Source organism: Pygocentrus nattereri, chromosome 9 (genome assembly GCF_015220715.1).
Source record: "Pygocentrus nattereri isolate fPygNat1 chromosome 9, fPygNat1.pri, whole genome shotgun sequence".
In the NCBI taxonomy this organism is placed as follows: Eukaryota; Metazoa; Chordata; class Actinopteri; order Characiformes; family Serrasalmidae; genus Pygocentrus; species Pygocentrus nattereri.
In genome coordinates this window covers 10,834,884-10,851,569 of record NC_051219.1, presented here as the reverse complement: position 1 = coordinate 10,851,569, position 16,686 = coordinate 10,834,884, and the positions used below count along the sequence as shown (strand labels likewise).

The window sequence follows — 16,686 nt, the reverse complement described above, 5'->3', positions numbered from 1 at the left end:
CTATGGCAATCGCAAATGCTTCTGCACACATGCTGAAGTCCTGGAAACTCTAATGCTGTGTTTACGTGGCCTAGGCCGGCAGCACATCCCAATGGCTACTATTGATTTTCCACAAGAAGTGTTGTGTCCATTGACGTGTAACGTGATGTGACCAGCGCATCAAATTTGGAGGACGTGGTGCATCAAAAAAGTCGAGCTTGACTGAACTTGCAGAGGAGTCTGGCCAATTTGATGTGTTCTAAGGCCGCGTCTGCAGGATTAGTGTCTTCAACTCAATGTATGAAACATTCACTCCTGATTTGGAGTGATCGGACAGAGCAAAGACCAGGTTAGGATTTTTTAAGAAGAAAGGAAAAAATGGAAATTCATTTCTAGTTCATTGTACATTGTATATCATGTAATATACATGATATATTGATACATGATATGTTATACTATAAGTTCAACTTTGCATTGTATCCTTTCTCTGTCCTTTCTTCTCTAAAACTCATTCAGAATCACGGCTTAAACTAAATATAAACCAAAACTACATTTTACTACATCTATAACATCCATCCATCCATCCATCCATTTTCTAAACCGCTTCTCCGTCAGGGTCGCGGGGGGTGCTGGAGCCTATCCCAGCAGTCTTCGGGCGAGAGGCAGGATACACCCTGGACAGGTCGCCAGTCCATCACAGGGCATCTATAACATCTATATTATTAAATGAAACCATGGAAGCAACCCATTGCAGTGGGAGTGAACAAATTTTATGTAAACACGTAGAGAAAGGACAGATTTATTCTTCTGAAGGTTTTGTTGATTATTACGTAATATTAGGAAAAAAGATCAAATTCTAGTTATGTCACATGGAGGCATCACACTCAGCTGGTCCTGAGAACAATGGCTAAGTCCAGCTTATCGAGAGACCCAGACAAGTATGATGTCGAGAACGAGGCGAGACCGAGGCGAGACTGAGGCGAGACTGAGGCCATTAATTCTACAACATTACCACTCATCAAACATTTCCATGCAACATGGACGAACGGCGATAAAAACCCAAATACTGAACAACAGCTACTTCACCAAATTTCTGAATCCGAGTAGGATGTTAATACACCGAGATAAATGACTGCAAGTGAAAATCTGCAGCTGCTCCTCAAATCCAACAGGAACCTAATCAACATTTTGGGAAATTTTAGCTGAATCATGAGCACTACATTGAGTTTTTCATGACTTAAAATAATCAAAGCATCAATTATATAAAAATTGACTTAGCAAGACGTCATTTGAATTATATTTCCCATAAGCAGCCAACTGAAGAGGTGGAGGCGTATACGTCCATCACTGCACTGGACCAGCGCAAATGCAGAGTGACTGTCTTTCTCACTAATTCCCACTGTTATAAAATAACAGGAAGGTCATGGAGATCTCATGAAGATCTCTCATCAGTGCAAGCCGATGAATATCAGCCGAAAAACTGACTTCACTGAAAAAATAGTGGTGTCATCTGCTGCCGTCCCTGCCTCTGTTGTCGTTTAAAGACTGTAATATCATGATGACGATTAACAGAACCTGAATTGTGCAGCCCACTGTGTGCATATGAAGCAGCAGGGTCACTCACTTGCGTGGTGGTGGGGGTGGCTGCTGTTCGCTGAGGGACTGCTGAGTGGCCTTCAGGTAGCTTTGGCGACGGGCAGCCGTTTTGGGTGAGGGTTTGGGGGAAGGAGGGCTGTCCGATCCCTCGCTGTCCTCCATGTCCCCCATGGCTTTAACATAGCTCCCACTGCGCATCCTTCTACACGGGATCTCCCCTGGTCCTCCGGCGCCTCCGCGACCCATCGTCCCACTCCAGTCTCCCAGGGGCACCTGTGAAAACACCAGCATTCACTCACATGCTGGACATCTGGAACATTCAGAACGTTCCTCCTTACTGCACTGCACCACACTCTCTGTGGCTTCACAGTAAAATAAGCTATTTTAAATTAAAAGACTCCAGTGCAAGTGAATGTAGTTTAATTCTGTCGGTAAACATTTAACTCTGTATGTATAAGAGGTACGAGGGAACTATATGAGGTATGAGATAACTATAAGAGGTATGAGGGAACTATATGAGGTATGAGATAACTATAAGAGGTATGAGGGAACTATATGAGGTATGAGATAAATATAAGAGGTAAGAGGGAACTATATGACGTATGAGATAACTATAAGAGGTATGAGGGAACTATATGAGGTATGAGATAACTATAAGAGGTAAGAGGGAACTATATGAGGTATGAGATAACTATAAGAGGTAAGAGGGAACTATATGACGTATGAGATAACTATAAGAGGTAAGAGGTAACTATATGAGGTATGAGATAACTATAAGAGGTATGAGGTAACTATATGAGGTGTGAGGTAATTATAAGGGGTACGAGGGAACTATATGAGGTATGAGATAACTATAAGAGGTAAGAGGGAACTATATGAGGTATGAGATAACTATAAGAGGTAAGAGGGAACTATATGACGTATGAGATAACTATAAGAGGTAAGAGGTAACTATATGAGGTGTGAGGTAATTATAAGGGGTACGAGGGAACTATATGAGGTATGAGATAACTATAAGAGGTAAGAGGGAACTATATGACGTATGAGATAACTATAAGAGGTAAGAGGTAACTATATGAGGTGTGAGGTAATTATAAGGGGTACGAGGGAACTATATGAGGTATGAGATAACTATAAGAGGTAAGAGGGAACTATATGAGGTATGAGATAACTATAAGAGGTAAGAGGGAACTATATGACGTATGAGATAACTATAAGAGGTAAGAGGTAACTATATGAGGTAAGAGGTAACTATATGAGGTATGAGGTAACTATATGATGTTTGAGGTAACTATAAGAGGTATGAGGTAACTATAAGGGGTATGAGGTAACTATATCAGGTATGAGGTAACTATAAGGGGTATGAGGTAACTATATCAGGTATGAGGTAACTATAAGGGGTATGAGGTAACTATATGAGGTTTGAGGTAACTATAAGAGGTTTGAGGGATCTATATGAGGTATGAGGTAACAATATGAGATATGAGGTAACTATATGAGGTATGACATAACTAAGAGGTATGAGGTAACTATAAGAGGTATGAGGTAACTATATGAGGTTTGAGGTAACTATAAGAGGCATGAGGGAACTATATGAGGTATGAGGTAATTATACGAGGTATGAAGTAACTATATGAGGTATGAGATAACTATAAGAGGTATGAGGTTCGTATAACGTTTGAGGGAACTATATGAGGTATGAGCTAACTATATGAGGTTTGTGGGAACTATATGAGGTATGAAGTAACTATAGAAGGTATGAGATAACTATAAGAGGTATGAGATAACTATAGGAGGTATGAGGTAAATATAAGAGGTATGAGATAACTATATGAGGTATGAGGTAAATATAAGAGGTATGAGATAACTATATGAGGTATGAGGTAAATATAAGAGGTATGAGATAACTATATGAGGTATGAGGTAAATATAAGAGGTATGAGATAACTATATGAGGTATGAGGTAAATATAAGAGGTATGAGATAACTATATGAGGTATGAGGTAAATATAAGAGGTATGAGATAACTATATGTGGTATGAGGTAACTATAAGAGGTATGAGGTAACTGTATGAGGGAATTTTACGGAACAGTTTCAGAATTCTCTCTAAGTGTGTGTTTTCCTAACTGTTTATTGTTATTATTTACTGTAGGCCATTAACAACATAATAGTTACATATGTGTCAAGTATGTGTGTGTGTGTATATATCTCGATCAGGCATAGTATTATGACCACCTCCTTTCTACGCTCATTTTATCAGCTCCACTTACTGTATAGCTGCACTTTGTAGTTCTACAGTTACAGACTGTAGTCTATCTGTTTCTCTGCATACTTTGTAGCCCCCTTTTACCCTGTTCTTCAGTGGTCAGGACCCCCTGGCACTATTTAGGTGGTGGATCATTCTCAGCACTGCAGTAACACTGACGTGATCGTGGTTTTAGTGTGTCTTGTGCTGGTCTGAGTGGATCAGAAACAGCAGAAGCCTCAGTGTCGCTGCTGGACGGAGAATAGTCCACCAACCAAAAATACCCAGACAGCAGGGTCCTGTGGGCAGACGTGTGGACTTGAGTCACATAACTTGGACTCAAGTCCAACTTGAGTCACTAAACTGATGACTTGTGCCTTGACTCGACAACATCACTAAAGACTTGCGACTTGACTTAGACTTTACCTTCACTGACTTGGACTTAATCGGACTTGAGCTTTAAGACTCGAAAAGACTTGACAACCCTATTTTAACATAATAAATAAGTCAATAAGACATGCAAGACATGTGGAGTCAAGATCACAGATGGAGATGCAACCATTTCAAACTTTGTTCGACATATGAGGCACAAAGAACAGCAGTAAGTCTCTGCTATGTATATATCACATATATATATAGCAGCTAGCTAGCTAATAAGCTAGCAAACTTAGCAACAAATTGATAAACAACAGCTGATGTGAACGAATCTCTCTCCCTCTGTTCATCCCTCCTAGATATTCCCCCGTCCACTGTGAGTGATTTTACTGAAGATCCACAGCATCTCAGCCATGAAGTGTTCAAGCAGTGCAGAAAAGTGCCAAACACTCTGCTGATCAATACATGCAGAGCTACCGCAGAGCTCACACATGCTGTGAGAGCTGCAGAGACCAGGTCCATATATCACTGCTCATGGGTTTAGAATGCGACATCATACAAGCTCCTGTAGGTGTCCCAATACTTTTTTCCACATAGTGTAGCTGCAAAGAGGGGCAGCTTCATATTAATGCATATGGGTTTAGAATGGGATGTGATAAAACCTCCTGTAGGTGTAATGGGTGATAATAATTCCGTATAGTGCAGTGTTTCTCAACGTTGTCCTTCAAGGCCCACTGCCCTGTACCTTTTAGAGGTTTTTCTGCACATATTTTAACTCAGCAATGGGCTGGTAATGAGGTGATTAGTTGGATCAGGTGTGTTGGGAGAAGGGAAAACAATAAAACGTGCAGGGCAGTGGGCTTCCAGGGCTAGGGTTGAGGTCTCTACCTTCCTCTAGGGAATACCTAGGGTATTGGCAGTGCCTGCCTCTAGCACTCCAGTGGAGCATGTCTTTAGTCATGGTGGCATCATATTGCGGCCCAATCGTGCACAAACGAATGACGAACTGTTGGGCAATTTGATCTTTTGCTAATGTAATTCTTCGTAGACAGGATTTTGGTATGGTATGATTTGTTGGGTGTATCTCAAAAAGTAAAAGAGAGATGAGAATTTGAGCCAGAAGGACCATGTTAATATTCTTTGAAAAAGACCCTTTGAAACGATTTGCACTACTTGTTTCTGTTAAGTAAAATAGCACTTTGTTGTTTGAACTGCTTGAAATGATCTAATTTCATATGTAAGTTATTTTTGTTATAATAAACTTTAAAAACATTAATGATTAATGTCAGTTTAATACGCTACTAATCAACTGCATCAATTGTGTTAAATACTGAAATAATGTTACATCTGGTGACTTGACTAGGACTCAAAGTTTAAGACTTGGGACTTGACTCGAGACTTCCGTGTATTGACTTGGTACTTGATTGTCAAGACTTGAGACTTACTTGTTACCTGCAACTTAGTGACTCGTTCCCATGTCTGCCTGTGGGCAGCGTCCTGTGACCACTGATGATGGACTCGAGGATGACCAATACAAACTGTGCAGCAGCAGATGAGCTGCCGACTTTACATCTACAAGGCAGGACTTTCTAATAGAGTGGACAGTGAGTGGACACAGTGTTTAAAACTCCAGCAGCACTGCTGTGTCTGATCCACTCAGACAAGCGCAACACACACTAACACACCACCACCACATCAGTGTTACTGCAGTGCTGAGAACGATCCACCACCCAAATAGTACCTGCTCTGTGAGGGTCCATGGGGGTCCTGACCACTGAAGAACAGGGTAAAAGGGGGCTAACAGAGTATCAGATGCACTACAGTCTGTAACTGTAGAACTCCAAAGTGCAGCTATACAGTAAGTGGAGCTGATAAGATGGACAATGAGCGTAGAAACAAGGTCATAATGTTACGCCTGATCAGTGTATATAAACACACACAGACCCATAAATAAATAAGATGTTACCTGTAAGAAGTTGGAGGTCAGCTCTTGGTGGTAGGACTTGGACTTAAGCAGTGTACGGTTCACGGTGGCCGTACCCTTCTGCAACACCTGTCTAGCCTGGCTAAGCGTTAATGTGGACCATGAGCCTCTCTTGACCAGTCCAGTGTCTGCTGGTTGGGCAGCAGCAGGGGGCACCACAGCTCCGACCGACAGCGTGACAGCAGCCTGGGGCTTCAGATCCCCGCTGCTCTTGGAGGACTTGAGTGAGTGGGTGGCAATTGTATTGTAGCCCTGTAGTGTGTGGTGCCTGGGGGGTGCCTGGCTGTCGGATATGGCCCGGCCCAGTGTCATCATGCTTAGAGGGTTGCGGTAGGCCACGGCCACCGGACCGGACGCAGGCGGGCTCGTCGGTTCATCCTCCAGTGCGTCGTCTGAGCTCCAGAAGCCTGAGAGGTTGGGCCGTGGCCGCCGCTTGGTTCCTTCTGTCTTGGCGCGGTCTTTACTTTTGCTGCGACGGGTTGTCTTGGTGCCATCTGCACCCTGACCACCACTGCCCTTGGCGGCCGACCCCTCCAAGGACTGGGATTTGGCAAACAGCTTCTGCACAGAGTGCACCAGGTTGCGGATGCGGCCGGGGCTCTCGCTGCGCTGCACAATAAAAATCATAAGTCTTTTTAGGTGATTACTATATGTTGTTCATGCTTCATTAAAATGCCTTAATATTTTAAGATTCTTTATCTGTCTTTCTATTTCTATAACACTTATAGTTTGCTGTTGAATTAATGGTAACTAACTTGATCTATGTCAGCATGTGATACTCTTTCATAGAAATGTCAATATTTTGCGGATAAACGTACAGTTGTATGCAAATGTTCTGACATTCCTGGCCAATCTACATATTTTCTTTTTGTTTTTTGAAGTGAAAAGAAGTAAAAAATATCAAAGCACTTCTAGCTCACAATTTCCACTGTCCACGTCCACTGTGAAAGTCAAGGTAAGAGCTGGAAGACCAAGCAAACTCTTGGAATTGCTCATATGCTGGCCAGAAAGGCAAAGCAAAACCCCCATACGACAGCAAAGAACCTACAGGAAGATTTAGCTGACACAGGAATGGTGGTGCACTGTTATGTTGTGCAGCATTGCGTGCACAAACATGATCTTCATAGAAGAAACATCACCTGCGACCTCATGATCTGAAGTATGCAAAACACCATCTGGATAAGCCATTCTGGAAACACGTGCTGTACGTAGACCAATTAAGTAAACATTGAATGTTAAAGCCACAGTCATCAAAAGTATGCTTGGTAGAAAAAAAGCAGCATTTGATGAAAAGAACACCTTGCCAAGGTTTAAGCATGGGGTAGAGCTATTATGCTTTGGGGTTGTGTGGCAGCCAGTGGCACAAGTAGATGGGAGAATGGATTCCACCAAAGCTGAAAAGAGGCTGGTTTCTACAACAGGACAATGATGCAAAACATACCTCAAAATCCACCATGAACTACTTCATGAATGACCCTCACAGTCCCCTGACATCACTGAAAATCTGTGGGTAGATGTTAAACAGACTATGCATGCAAGACGGCCTGAAAAAACTTTTGTGTTTTTTAAAAACTTTTGTGTTTACTTCTTTTCACTTCAAATATCAACACAATAGGCCAGAGGTGACCAAACCTTTACATGCAATATACATTATATGTATATCAGACTGGGGCAGTCATGGGCTGGAGGTTAGGGAGCCAGCCTCGTGACCGGAAGGTCGCCGGTTCGATCCCCAGAGCCGACAGCACATGACTGAGGTGTACTTGAGCAAGACACCTAACCCCCAACTGCTCCCTGGGTGCTGTGGATTAGGCTGCCCACTGCTCTGGGCAAGTGTGCTCACTGCCCCCTAGTGTGTGTGTGTGCTCACTAGTGTGTATGTGGTGTTTCACTTCACGGATGGGTTAAATGTGGAGGTAAGATTACCCTGTTGTGGGACTAATAAGGGTCTCTTAATCATTATAGCCAGCTAGCTTAATGTTAGCTAACAGCCATAGTTAGCCAAATTAGCATTTTTTTAAAACTGACACATGAGAAAATATTAATCGACATTTTCCATATGTTTCTGTAATGTTTTCTTACAGCATGCTTTGTGCCACGGCTGCGCCGGTGGAACTGCAGCGTGCTGAAGCCGTCTCGCTGCAGGGGCAGGTGCCGCTCTAGCTGGTCCAGCAGGGTAGCCGGGAGGCGGTTCATCTTGGCCGCTGCCGCAGAGGATATGGTTGCCGTGCCACTGCTGATCATAGGTGGCGCTGCAAGGCCCAGGCCAAGCCCCATTCCCATAGACATAGAGGTGGTGAGAGTGCCCACTCGACTGCCCGTCTGAGCCACGCAGCCCTGTTGCTGGAACCACAGCAATGAGCCCAAATTCAAACTCGCTGTATCAACTATTACTTTCAGAAAACCCTGACCCAGTCCTTGGAGACAAGCTAGTTTTATTTTTCACAGATTTATTCTATTCTAGCTCCAGCTCCACCTGAGTCAGGTAATGAGGTACGGATTACCAGGACAGGTGCACTAATAGAAGAAAAAGAATACAACATGTGGGGTTCCACTGGATCGGGTCAGGAACCCCTGCTGCTGTAAGGTCAGGAGACTAGCACTTTGTTGCACTAGCACTGCTGACTGGTTTACCAGTTTATAATCACAACTTATGTAAAGATAATCCTTTTACATCCATTTTCATGTCACTACCGAAACAAACGTTTAAAAAAGTTTAGCCCCCCGCTGCATTTTAGAGCAGGAACAGAGACTGTATTCCTGCCCCTCATGGCAGCAGAGTGGGCAGTTAGATCCCATTGATTTGAAGTAAACGTCTCCCAAAGACTGAAAATCAAAGTGGAACTTTAAGAAATGCTTCAACTTAAACACAATTAGTGCAGTTACTAGTGTAATTAGTGCAGTAAACTCATCCTCATACTGACCACCGTTTCTGCTCAAAATGAACTAAAATGGTCACTGCCGTAACAGTCCCTGCTGAAACATTTGTTTTGTTAGGGCTATGATTGTTTTGGTAGTGACAAAATGGAATGTTCAATCATTTATTGTAATAAAATTAACATAAATAAAGCACCGAGTCACTGAAAGCAAAAGGATTGTAGACTAATGTAATATATTGTATATATAACATATATCGTTATTTATACACACACACACACACACACACACATATAAACCACAAAGACGTAAGCAGAGTCATTTGGAGTAGTTTGGTATGAAATGTTCTAAAGTGGTGGTGCCAGGAACGTGATAGGAAAAGCTCCCTCACAGAAACTTATTACATGCTGTGGTTATGAATGCGTTGAATGAAACCTGAGGCATTGTTTTATGATCGCGCTGCTGGAACGATTCAGCATAAACCATATTTTCAAAAAAAAGAAAAAATTCATGGGTGAGAGATACAATTATATGCAAAAGTTTGAGCACATGATGCATGACGCACTTTGTTAAAGTGAACACGCTTCTGCACAAATTAAGGTACAGTGACTATGCATGAAATGAAATGTGGCCCTGTGCAAAACTTATGGCACATTCTGTGTAATAGAAACACATAGAAAAATGCCATAAGTGTTTTGTAAGGCAAAAAGTCCTCATAGAAAACCTAGTTCAGATTTATCCAGAGGTGGACGAAGTACACAAATCATGTACTTGAGTTAAAGTAGAGACACCCAAGGTAAAATATCACTCCAGTAAAAGAGTAAAACTTGAGTAAAAGTACTAAAAGAGTAATTCTGGCTCTGATCTGGTCCTGTTATCATTTTTATAACCAGACTGGCTTCATGAACTCATTTCAGGTGAAAGTCCTCCAGCGTCTCTCTTGGTAAACCAGTCTTTTAATAGAACGTCATTAATTAGTGACGCTGACGTCTATTAAAATGATCACAAGCGCAAAACACTGAAGGTAAACAGTTTCCATCAGGGAGAACCGAGTGGCTCTGAAATCACTTTTACACACAAGCAAAGTTTCAGTTTAAGATTTATTTACAACTTCAAGTTCAAAACAAAGTGCCGCCGTGCCCTGATTGGTGCTCTCGCCTCACATTTCTTTATTTTTGACCTGTTACTTTTTTATATACACATAAACCAAAAGGAACGACAGATTTCTCAAAATGCAGTTTTTCCATTTTGGGCGACTTTTTTCTGTAAGAGTTCAGCAGCAGTCAGACGTTTGCAGATCTGAGATACAAAAATGGGTTTATTGATGTGAGACAGTGGAGAAATCCAAAGGCAGGAGTGGGTCGAAACCAGAAATCCAAACTCAGGCTGACAAACACAAAAGGGGAAGGCAAAAACAAAGTCGGGTGTAACAAGCAAAGGGTCAGGCACGAAAACGAGAGAAAGTAAACAAAGAAAACGCCCAGCAAGTTCATAGAGAAGCAATACCTCGCAACTCTAACTGGCTAAAGCCCGGCCTTATAAACTAGCCTGACTAGGTCATCTGATCCTAGACCACAGGTATAAAGAGTTAGTACTCTGGTGATTGAGATCTGTGACAGGTGCGTAGCTGGTCGTCACCAGTCATGTGCTCTCCCTGCGTCTCTTGGGAAATGAAGTCCGCTATGGACTCAGTCAGAGGTCACATGCTCTCCCAAAGGATCTTGGGAAATGGAGTTCATAATGCTGAGAGGATCTGTCTGCGGCGGGACATTTTCTTTCACTCCACAACATTTCAAAGTCAAATATCTTATTTTTTACTCGTACACGAAAAACTACTTAAGTGCAACAACAAATTACACTTACTTACTTACTGTCCACCACTGGATTTATCACTATTTTACTATTTATTACATATAAAAACAGAAGACACAAGTAGGTTCACTTGCGGTCTTGTATAGTAAATAAAATGGCTATATCTGTATTGTAGACATCGTGAACCCTGGTTCCCATCACCACCACTGTAAAGCAATGTCTGTAGCCTGTAGATCTCTCTACAATGATATCAGACCAAACCACTCTGAACGGCTTTGCTTACATCTCAACGATAGAATTTTGAGACGTTTTGAGAAATCAGTGGGATTCCTCTTTAACACGTTTTGGAAGTATTCGTATCCCCTCTTACCCCAAATGTAGTCAATCAGCAAAGACACGTTATCTGACATTTGCTTCTTTAGTTTTGCACTGGAGCTACGAGGCTAATGCAGCGAACGCATAATATGAGCTTATTAGCATCAGTATATTAGTATACACTGTTAGAAATGAAGGTTCTGTGCAGGTACATCTTAAGTTCATCAAGGTACAAGCAATGCCAATGTTCCCTCAAAGGTACATTTTAAAACCAATTGTGTACCTTAAATCAGTTTCAGGTGAAAAGTATGTTTTTGTACCTAATGTTTAATGTTTTTTACAGAACAATGAAATAAAAAGCCTGGAAATGTAATTTCAATGAATTATGGTACAGTTATGTTCCCTGACTAAAGGTACTGAGATGTACCACCACCGTGAAAGAGCGGGAACTGCCCCCAGTATATTTTTCAAGCTATTCCTTTAACTCATGCTAGCTATCATACATTTTTATACAACTACAAGATCCCTACCTGCGCATACTCGCTCTGCTCGGCCTGGGTGGGGAACTGGAAGCGAGGGAAGGTGCTGCTTGTGGTCAGCTGGTTGTTCAGAGGCACCAGACAGTCTGGCTGCAGAGCCACAGGGCTGACCGGAATGGGGCTGGTCGGGGCGAAGTGGTGCATATGGGGGTCCAGGGTGCCATAATGGTTGATGGTGGGGCTGAGCAGGTACGTGGCATGGGGGTCCGGGGTTAGGGGGCATATTGGCTCCTGGGGACCTGCCGTGGGCCCGCAGGAGTCGGACAAATGGAGGCTTCGGTTGGCCCCGAGGCTTTTCATTGTTGCTGTGGAGGGAGCCCTCTAGAACACACTCCTGGCTCAAGTCAGACTACATCCCTGGAGGACGCCCCCTAGTGGACAAACACAGAACAATATATGTTAAAAAAGACACATACGTGGTAAAGGCGTAGGACTGCGCTATATACAGTGCTGGGCAAAGGTCAGAGACCACCCTTCATTCATTGGACTTCCAGTGAAAACCGCTATTAGGTATTAAGTTACGTTTGTCAAGTTATGTTTAACACAAGCTTCAACAAATAATTATAATATCAACTTTTTTATCACAGCTTCCTTTTTTTTTCCAGGAGACTTGCTTTCAGATTCTGCAGTTTCCACATCTCCGAAGCTCAGTCTTAGAAGTTGGTCACACTTTGTGCTTCTCACTTGCCAAAGGCATTCAGTGATGTTGAGGCCTGGACTCTGGGGTGGAGTCCTATTTTGTTGGTATCTTTATTTGAACTCCACTCTCTGACCTCCTCCTTCCTTATGTCGGTGGACTATCTCAAATCTCAGAAATATCTCCTAAAGCATGAATAACTTGTACGTAATGGCTGCTTTAACTGGAAGATAAATAAATAAAGGGTGGCCTTTCATTTTATACACAGTACTGTGACGTGTTATGACTTACAATGAGTGCGTTAATCAGCACTACAGAAAATTAGATTTTGTTGGAAATCTGATCAACACGTTCACATGCACTTGAGCAACCAGATAGTGGGGAAACTCCAGGTCTACATGAGTCAGGAACAAATCAGATTTCTGCTTCATTTTGTCAAGCATGTATTTGGTTTCAGTGTCTCTCCATAAGCGTTTTGATGCATCTCACTGCAACGCTGTTCGCTTATTTCCAGTACCACCGTCAGTTTTCGCACATGCGCAGGCTGAGGAATCCGAAAGAAATCAGAGTAAGAGTTTACATGCACTGAGGAATATGATTACTGAGCTAAAATCCAGCGATTCTTAGTCAGATTTCTTAATCGGATTTCTAGACTTTACTCCGATCGAAGAAATCGGAGCGTGATGTTTACATGACCATTTGAATAATCCGATAACTGCAGAATCTGATTCTGATCAGACTACTGAGTGCATGTGAATGCACTTGGGCCTGCGCTGTTTTGAGCAAAAATGATGAAATTGGTGGATGGCATGAATGTCTAGGGTTCCCAACTCATTCCTGTAAAATTCCTGAACCCTCAATCGATGACTGAACGGGTAGCTATGTTCACAATGCATTCTGGAGTAGATAGATGTCAGTTCAACCTAATCTTCTCAGTAATTGCGCTGTAGCGCTGCCTCTTGCCTACACATCGCGAACAATGAACGTTTCCCAACATTCACAGTAATCAATACCAACCATCCCTTTGTTTGTTCAATCAAATGGTTTGAGTGGATGAAAACAAGCCATTTAAACTTCATGAGAAATACTAACATGTGAAAATGCTTGGATTCCACAACACTTTGTGTCCAGGAATGGCATTCATTCAGGAAGAACCTGGACAGTACTAGTGGTCACCGACCTTCCTTCTGAAGATCCTCCAGCAGAGTCCCTGTGCTGTCCTCCCATAGCCTAACATAAGCCGATCAAGAACTTCTGAAGAACTCTGTGGGAACCAAGACCTCGCTTGCTGCCTTAATCTGCCCAAAAGACCAAGAGAAACTCCACAGGAACGTCCGAGACCACACAGGATAGGCACATTACACGTTAGCAACTGATGGATTGTGCAGGCCGCCTCCATCATCCTATGATGCTACAGCACGTTTGTAAAGCTGTGAAAAAGCACAGCACATTCCTACAAAATGGTTCTCCGAGGGTTCTTTAGTAAAGACCACATAGAACCATGAGCACTGAGAGAGCATGAATGCATAAATTGTTCTTTGCATGATCAAATGGTTCTTCTCAATGCCAAAATACCCATTTGTGTAAGGTTCTCTAAAGAACCCTTTTAAAGATGGTGCTACAAAGCACTAAAAAAGGTCCCGCTATTGTTACGAGTCAAAGAGCCCTTTTTCAGTACTATACAGAACCCTTGCTGCTAAGGGTGTAAGTTAACCTACACTCTTAAAAAATGGTTCTTCAATGGTTCTTGAGTTAAGGGAATCGTTTATTTACAACCATGAGTTCTGTATAGAACCGTTTTATGCTTCTTCGTATGGTGAAATGGCTCTTCAGATTGATGGAGAATGCATTGCATATGGTTCTATTGTTCTGATGTCAAGCTTTGTTGCTCTATAGAACCAAACACAACACATTCTCCATCAACCTGAAGACCCACTTAAGCGCGTAAACGGTTCTATATGGGAACTAGAACTCATGGTTGTAAATAAAACCTTTGCCTTCACTGAGGAACCCTTGAAGTACCTCTTTTTAGGGGTCTACTGCACTGAAGAGACACAAAGGCCCTTGAATGACAGAGACATTTCAGCCTTTATTTTTCTACATCACACTTTTCTTTATACTTACATCACATCCTCCCCAAAGAGCCTTTAACCTCCGCGCAGCATCACAGCCCACCGTCTTTCAGAATGTCACTCACAGCTTGCACCAGCGAGGTTCACAGGCTCCGTTCCTCCGTCTCCTGCTACCCATTGAGCCAGCCTTAATTCATTAACCTCCCCCTGAATGGGCGAGGGACATTTATCTCCAAGGCTGAATTGCCGGTGACGCTGACGGAGTCATCTGATGCCGTCCGCAGCTGCGATCGTGGCCCCATTCACAAAAATCAGCGGTATTCTCTCTCTCAGCCCCCTCCGCTCCTCCGCTCCACTCACAAAGCGCCTCTATCAGCATGCTAAAGGCAGCTAGACCCGCACCTCTCCGCCCCTCCGCCCCGGCTGCAGCCGCACCGCCTCAATAGGGCTGGAGCGCCACAGCTCCACAATCCGGATGACTCACAGGACCGTCGGCGAGGGCTGAGAGCCTTGTTAACATTCAGCTAGCAGCTGCCTAACCTCCAGATCAATCCCCCCCAACGCTGCGCTCAGCGGCTGACATCAACCGCTCCGCCTGCTCCCCGGCTGATCGCCGCTGCTGCTCCATTCGCAGCAAGTTAGAGCCCCCCAGCCTGAGGGTGCCGGAGGAACCCCGCCAGATAGATGCCATGTCACTGTGACCTTGATGGACCTCATTTGGTCTACCACAGCACTTTGGAACTGGGCACTGGGGGAAATAGGGAATGGGTTTTCTGTATCAACAGGCGCACATTGTCTCCACATTGGCTCCAGATGAGGTGTCTGTTTGGGGGCAACCCAAATGTAAAGAGGAGCAATTTCAACAAAAGTCAAACCAACTTGGGAGCCACAACATTTTATATCCATTTTATTGGTGTAACGTTTTACCATCTTGGCTGTAAATAGCAGGCTAAAAAACGATATAATATAATATAATATAACGGCACGGTGGCGTGGTGGGTAGCGCTGTCACCTCACAGTGAGGAGGGCCTGGGTTCGATTCCCCGGCCGGGTGACCGGGTCCTCTCTGTGTGGAGTTTGCATGTTCTCCCCGTGTCTGTGTGGGTTTCCTCCGGGTTCTCCGGTTTCCTCCCAAAGACATGCAGTCAGGCCAATTGGACATGCTAAATTGCCCCTGGGTGTGAGTGACTGTCTGTGTCTGTCTGTCTGCCCTGCGATGGACTGGCGACCTGTCCAGGGTGTATCCTGCCTTCTGCCCAAAGACTGCTGGGATAGGCTCCAGCACCCCCCCGCAACCCTGACGGAGAAGCGGCTTAGAAAATGGATGGATAAGATAATATAAACGCAGACTTTGCTCTGCTATAAGCTTTAGCTCAGCTATTTTCTCACATCTCTGGCAGATACTTCGACTTTTTGGTGTTTGACAGTTTCTCGTTGCAGACTGAACCTATCAGGAAAACAGCTGGGGTATGTATAAATGCAACTGCCTCAATCCATTCGTCTCTAAATTTTTGATCTTTGTCTTAAATCTTTCTCTTCTTTGTCCTTTCATTAGCTACTAGCTAGGCGAGCTTCAGCGTTAAAGGTTGGTAATAATCAGCAGTTATACATTAATTCCAGCATTTAAGACCATTTATCATTAAAACTGTGTTAGAACTGTGTGTTAAATCACTCAGCACAGCTTTATTTGACTCAAAAGGAAGACTATTTCATTTATATCTAAAAATCCGCAACAGGGCAGTACAAGAGCTGAATGTGGCTCGAGAACATGTGCCAATCCCTGCTGTAGACCCTTAGCAACTTAAGTGTTTACCTTAAAAAGCAAAGTCTCTGATTTGACACCAGACATGTTGGTAATCATTTCCTCTGACGTCTTTCTGTGAAGGAGCTTTAAGAGGAATTAAGCTCTACCAACGTCTGGTTCCCATCACCACCACTGTGAACAGCTCTGAGTTGGTATGTTTGTGTAGAACTAAGCATTTCACTTCAAACCACTCTGAAAGATTTTGTTCACACCTCAATAAAGCAACAGTGCAGACGCTTTCAAATAATTGGTGGATTTCCCATTTAAGTAACTTTAAGTAGTTGCGCATGCTTCGTTAGGGGCATGGAAGGTGAGGATGTGAATTTATTGGGCATTCGATTGAAAGAAGGCGGGGTTTCAGCCATGCTCCTCCCCCCAAACCTCAGTTATAATAACTACATTAAGCTGAAAATTTACATTTACATTTTGAATTTTTTTTCCACTTAAACA

General features: G+C 43.2%; 1 protein-coding gene across 5 annotated transcripts in view; it reads right to left on the bottom strand.

Annotated features, from left to right (window-relative positions):
* The window catches only part of dlgap4a (discs, large (Drosophila) homolog-associated protein 4a), a 196,062-nt gene that overhangs the window by 42,971 nt on the left and 136,405 nt on the right, over positions 1 to 16,686 (bottom strand). For 3 of the 5 annotated variants that reach the window (XM_037541623.1, XM_017717907.2, XM_037541620.1), the window contains exons 2-5: positions 11,715 to 12,094; positions 8,263 to 8,523; positions 6,163 to 6,789; positions 1,604 to 1,848 (exon numbers count right to left, since the gene is read on the bottom strand). In XM_037541623.1, coding sequence (XP_037397520.1) covers positions 1,604 to 1,848; positions 6,163 to 6,789; positions 8,263 to 8,523; positions 11,715 to 12,023 — 1,442 coding nt within the window. In that variant the 5' untranslated portion in view covers positions 12,024 to 12,094. Of the gene's footprint in view, positions 1 to 1,603; positions 1,849 to 6,162; positions 6,790 to 8,262; positions 8,524 to 11,714; positions 12,095 to 14,484; positions 14,666 to 16,686 lie in introns of those variants that run through there. The other 2 variants (XM_037541619.1, XM_037541621.1) reach the window with 2 other exon arrangements.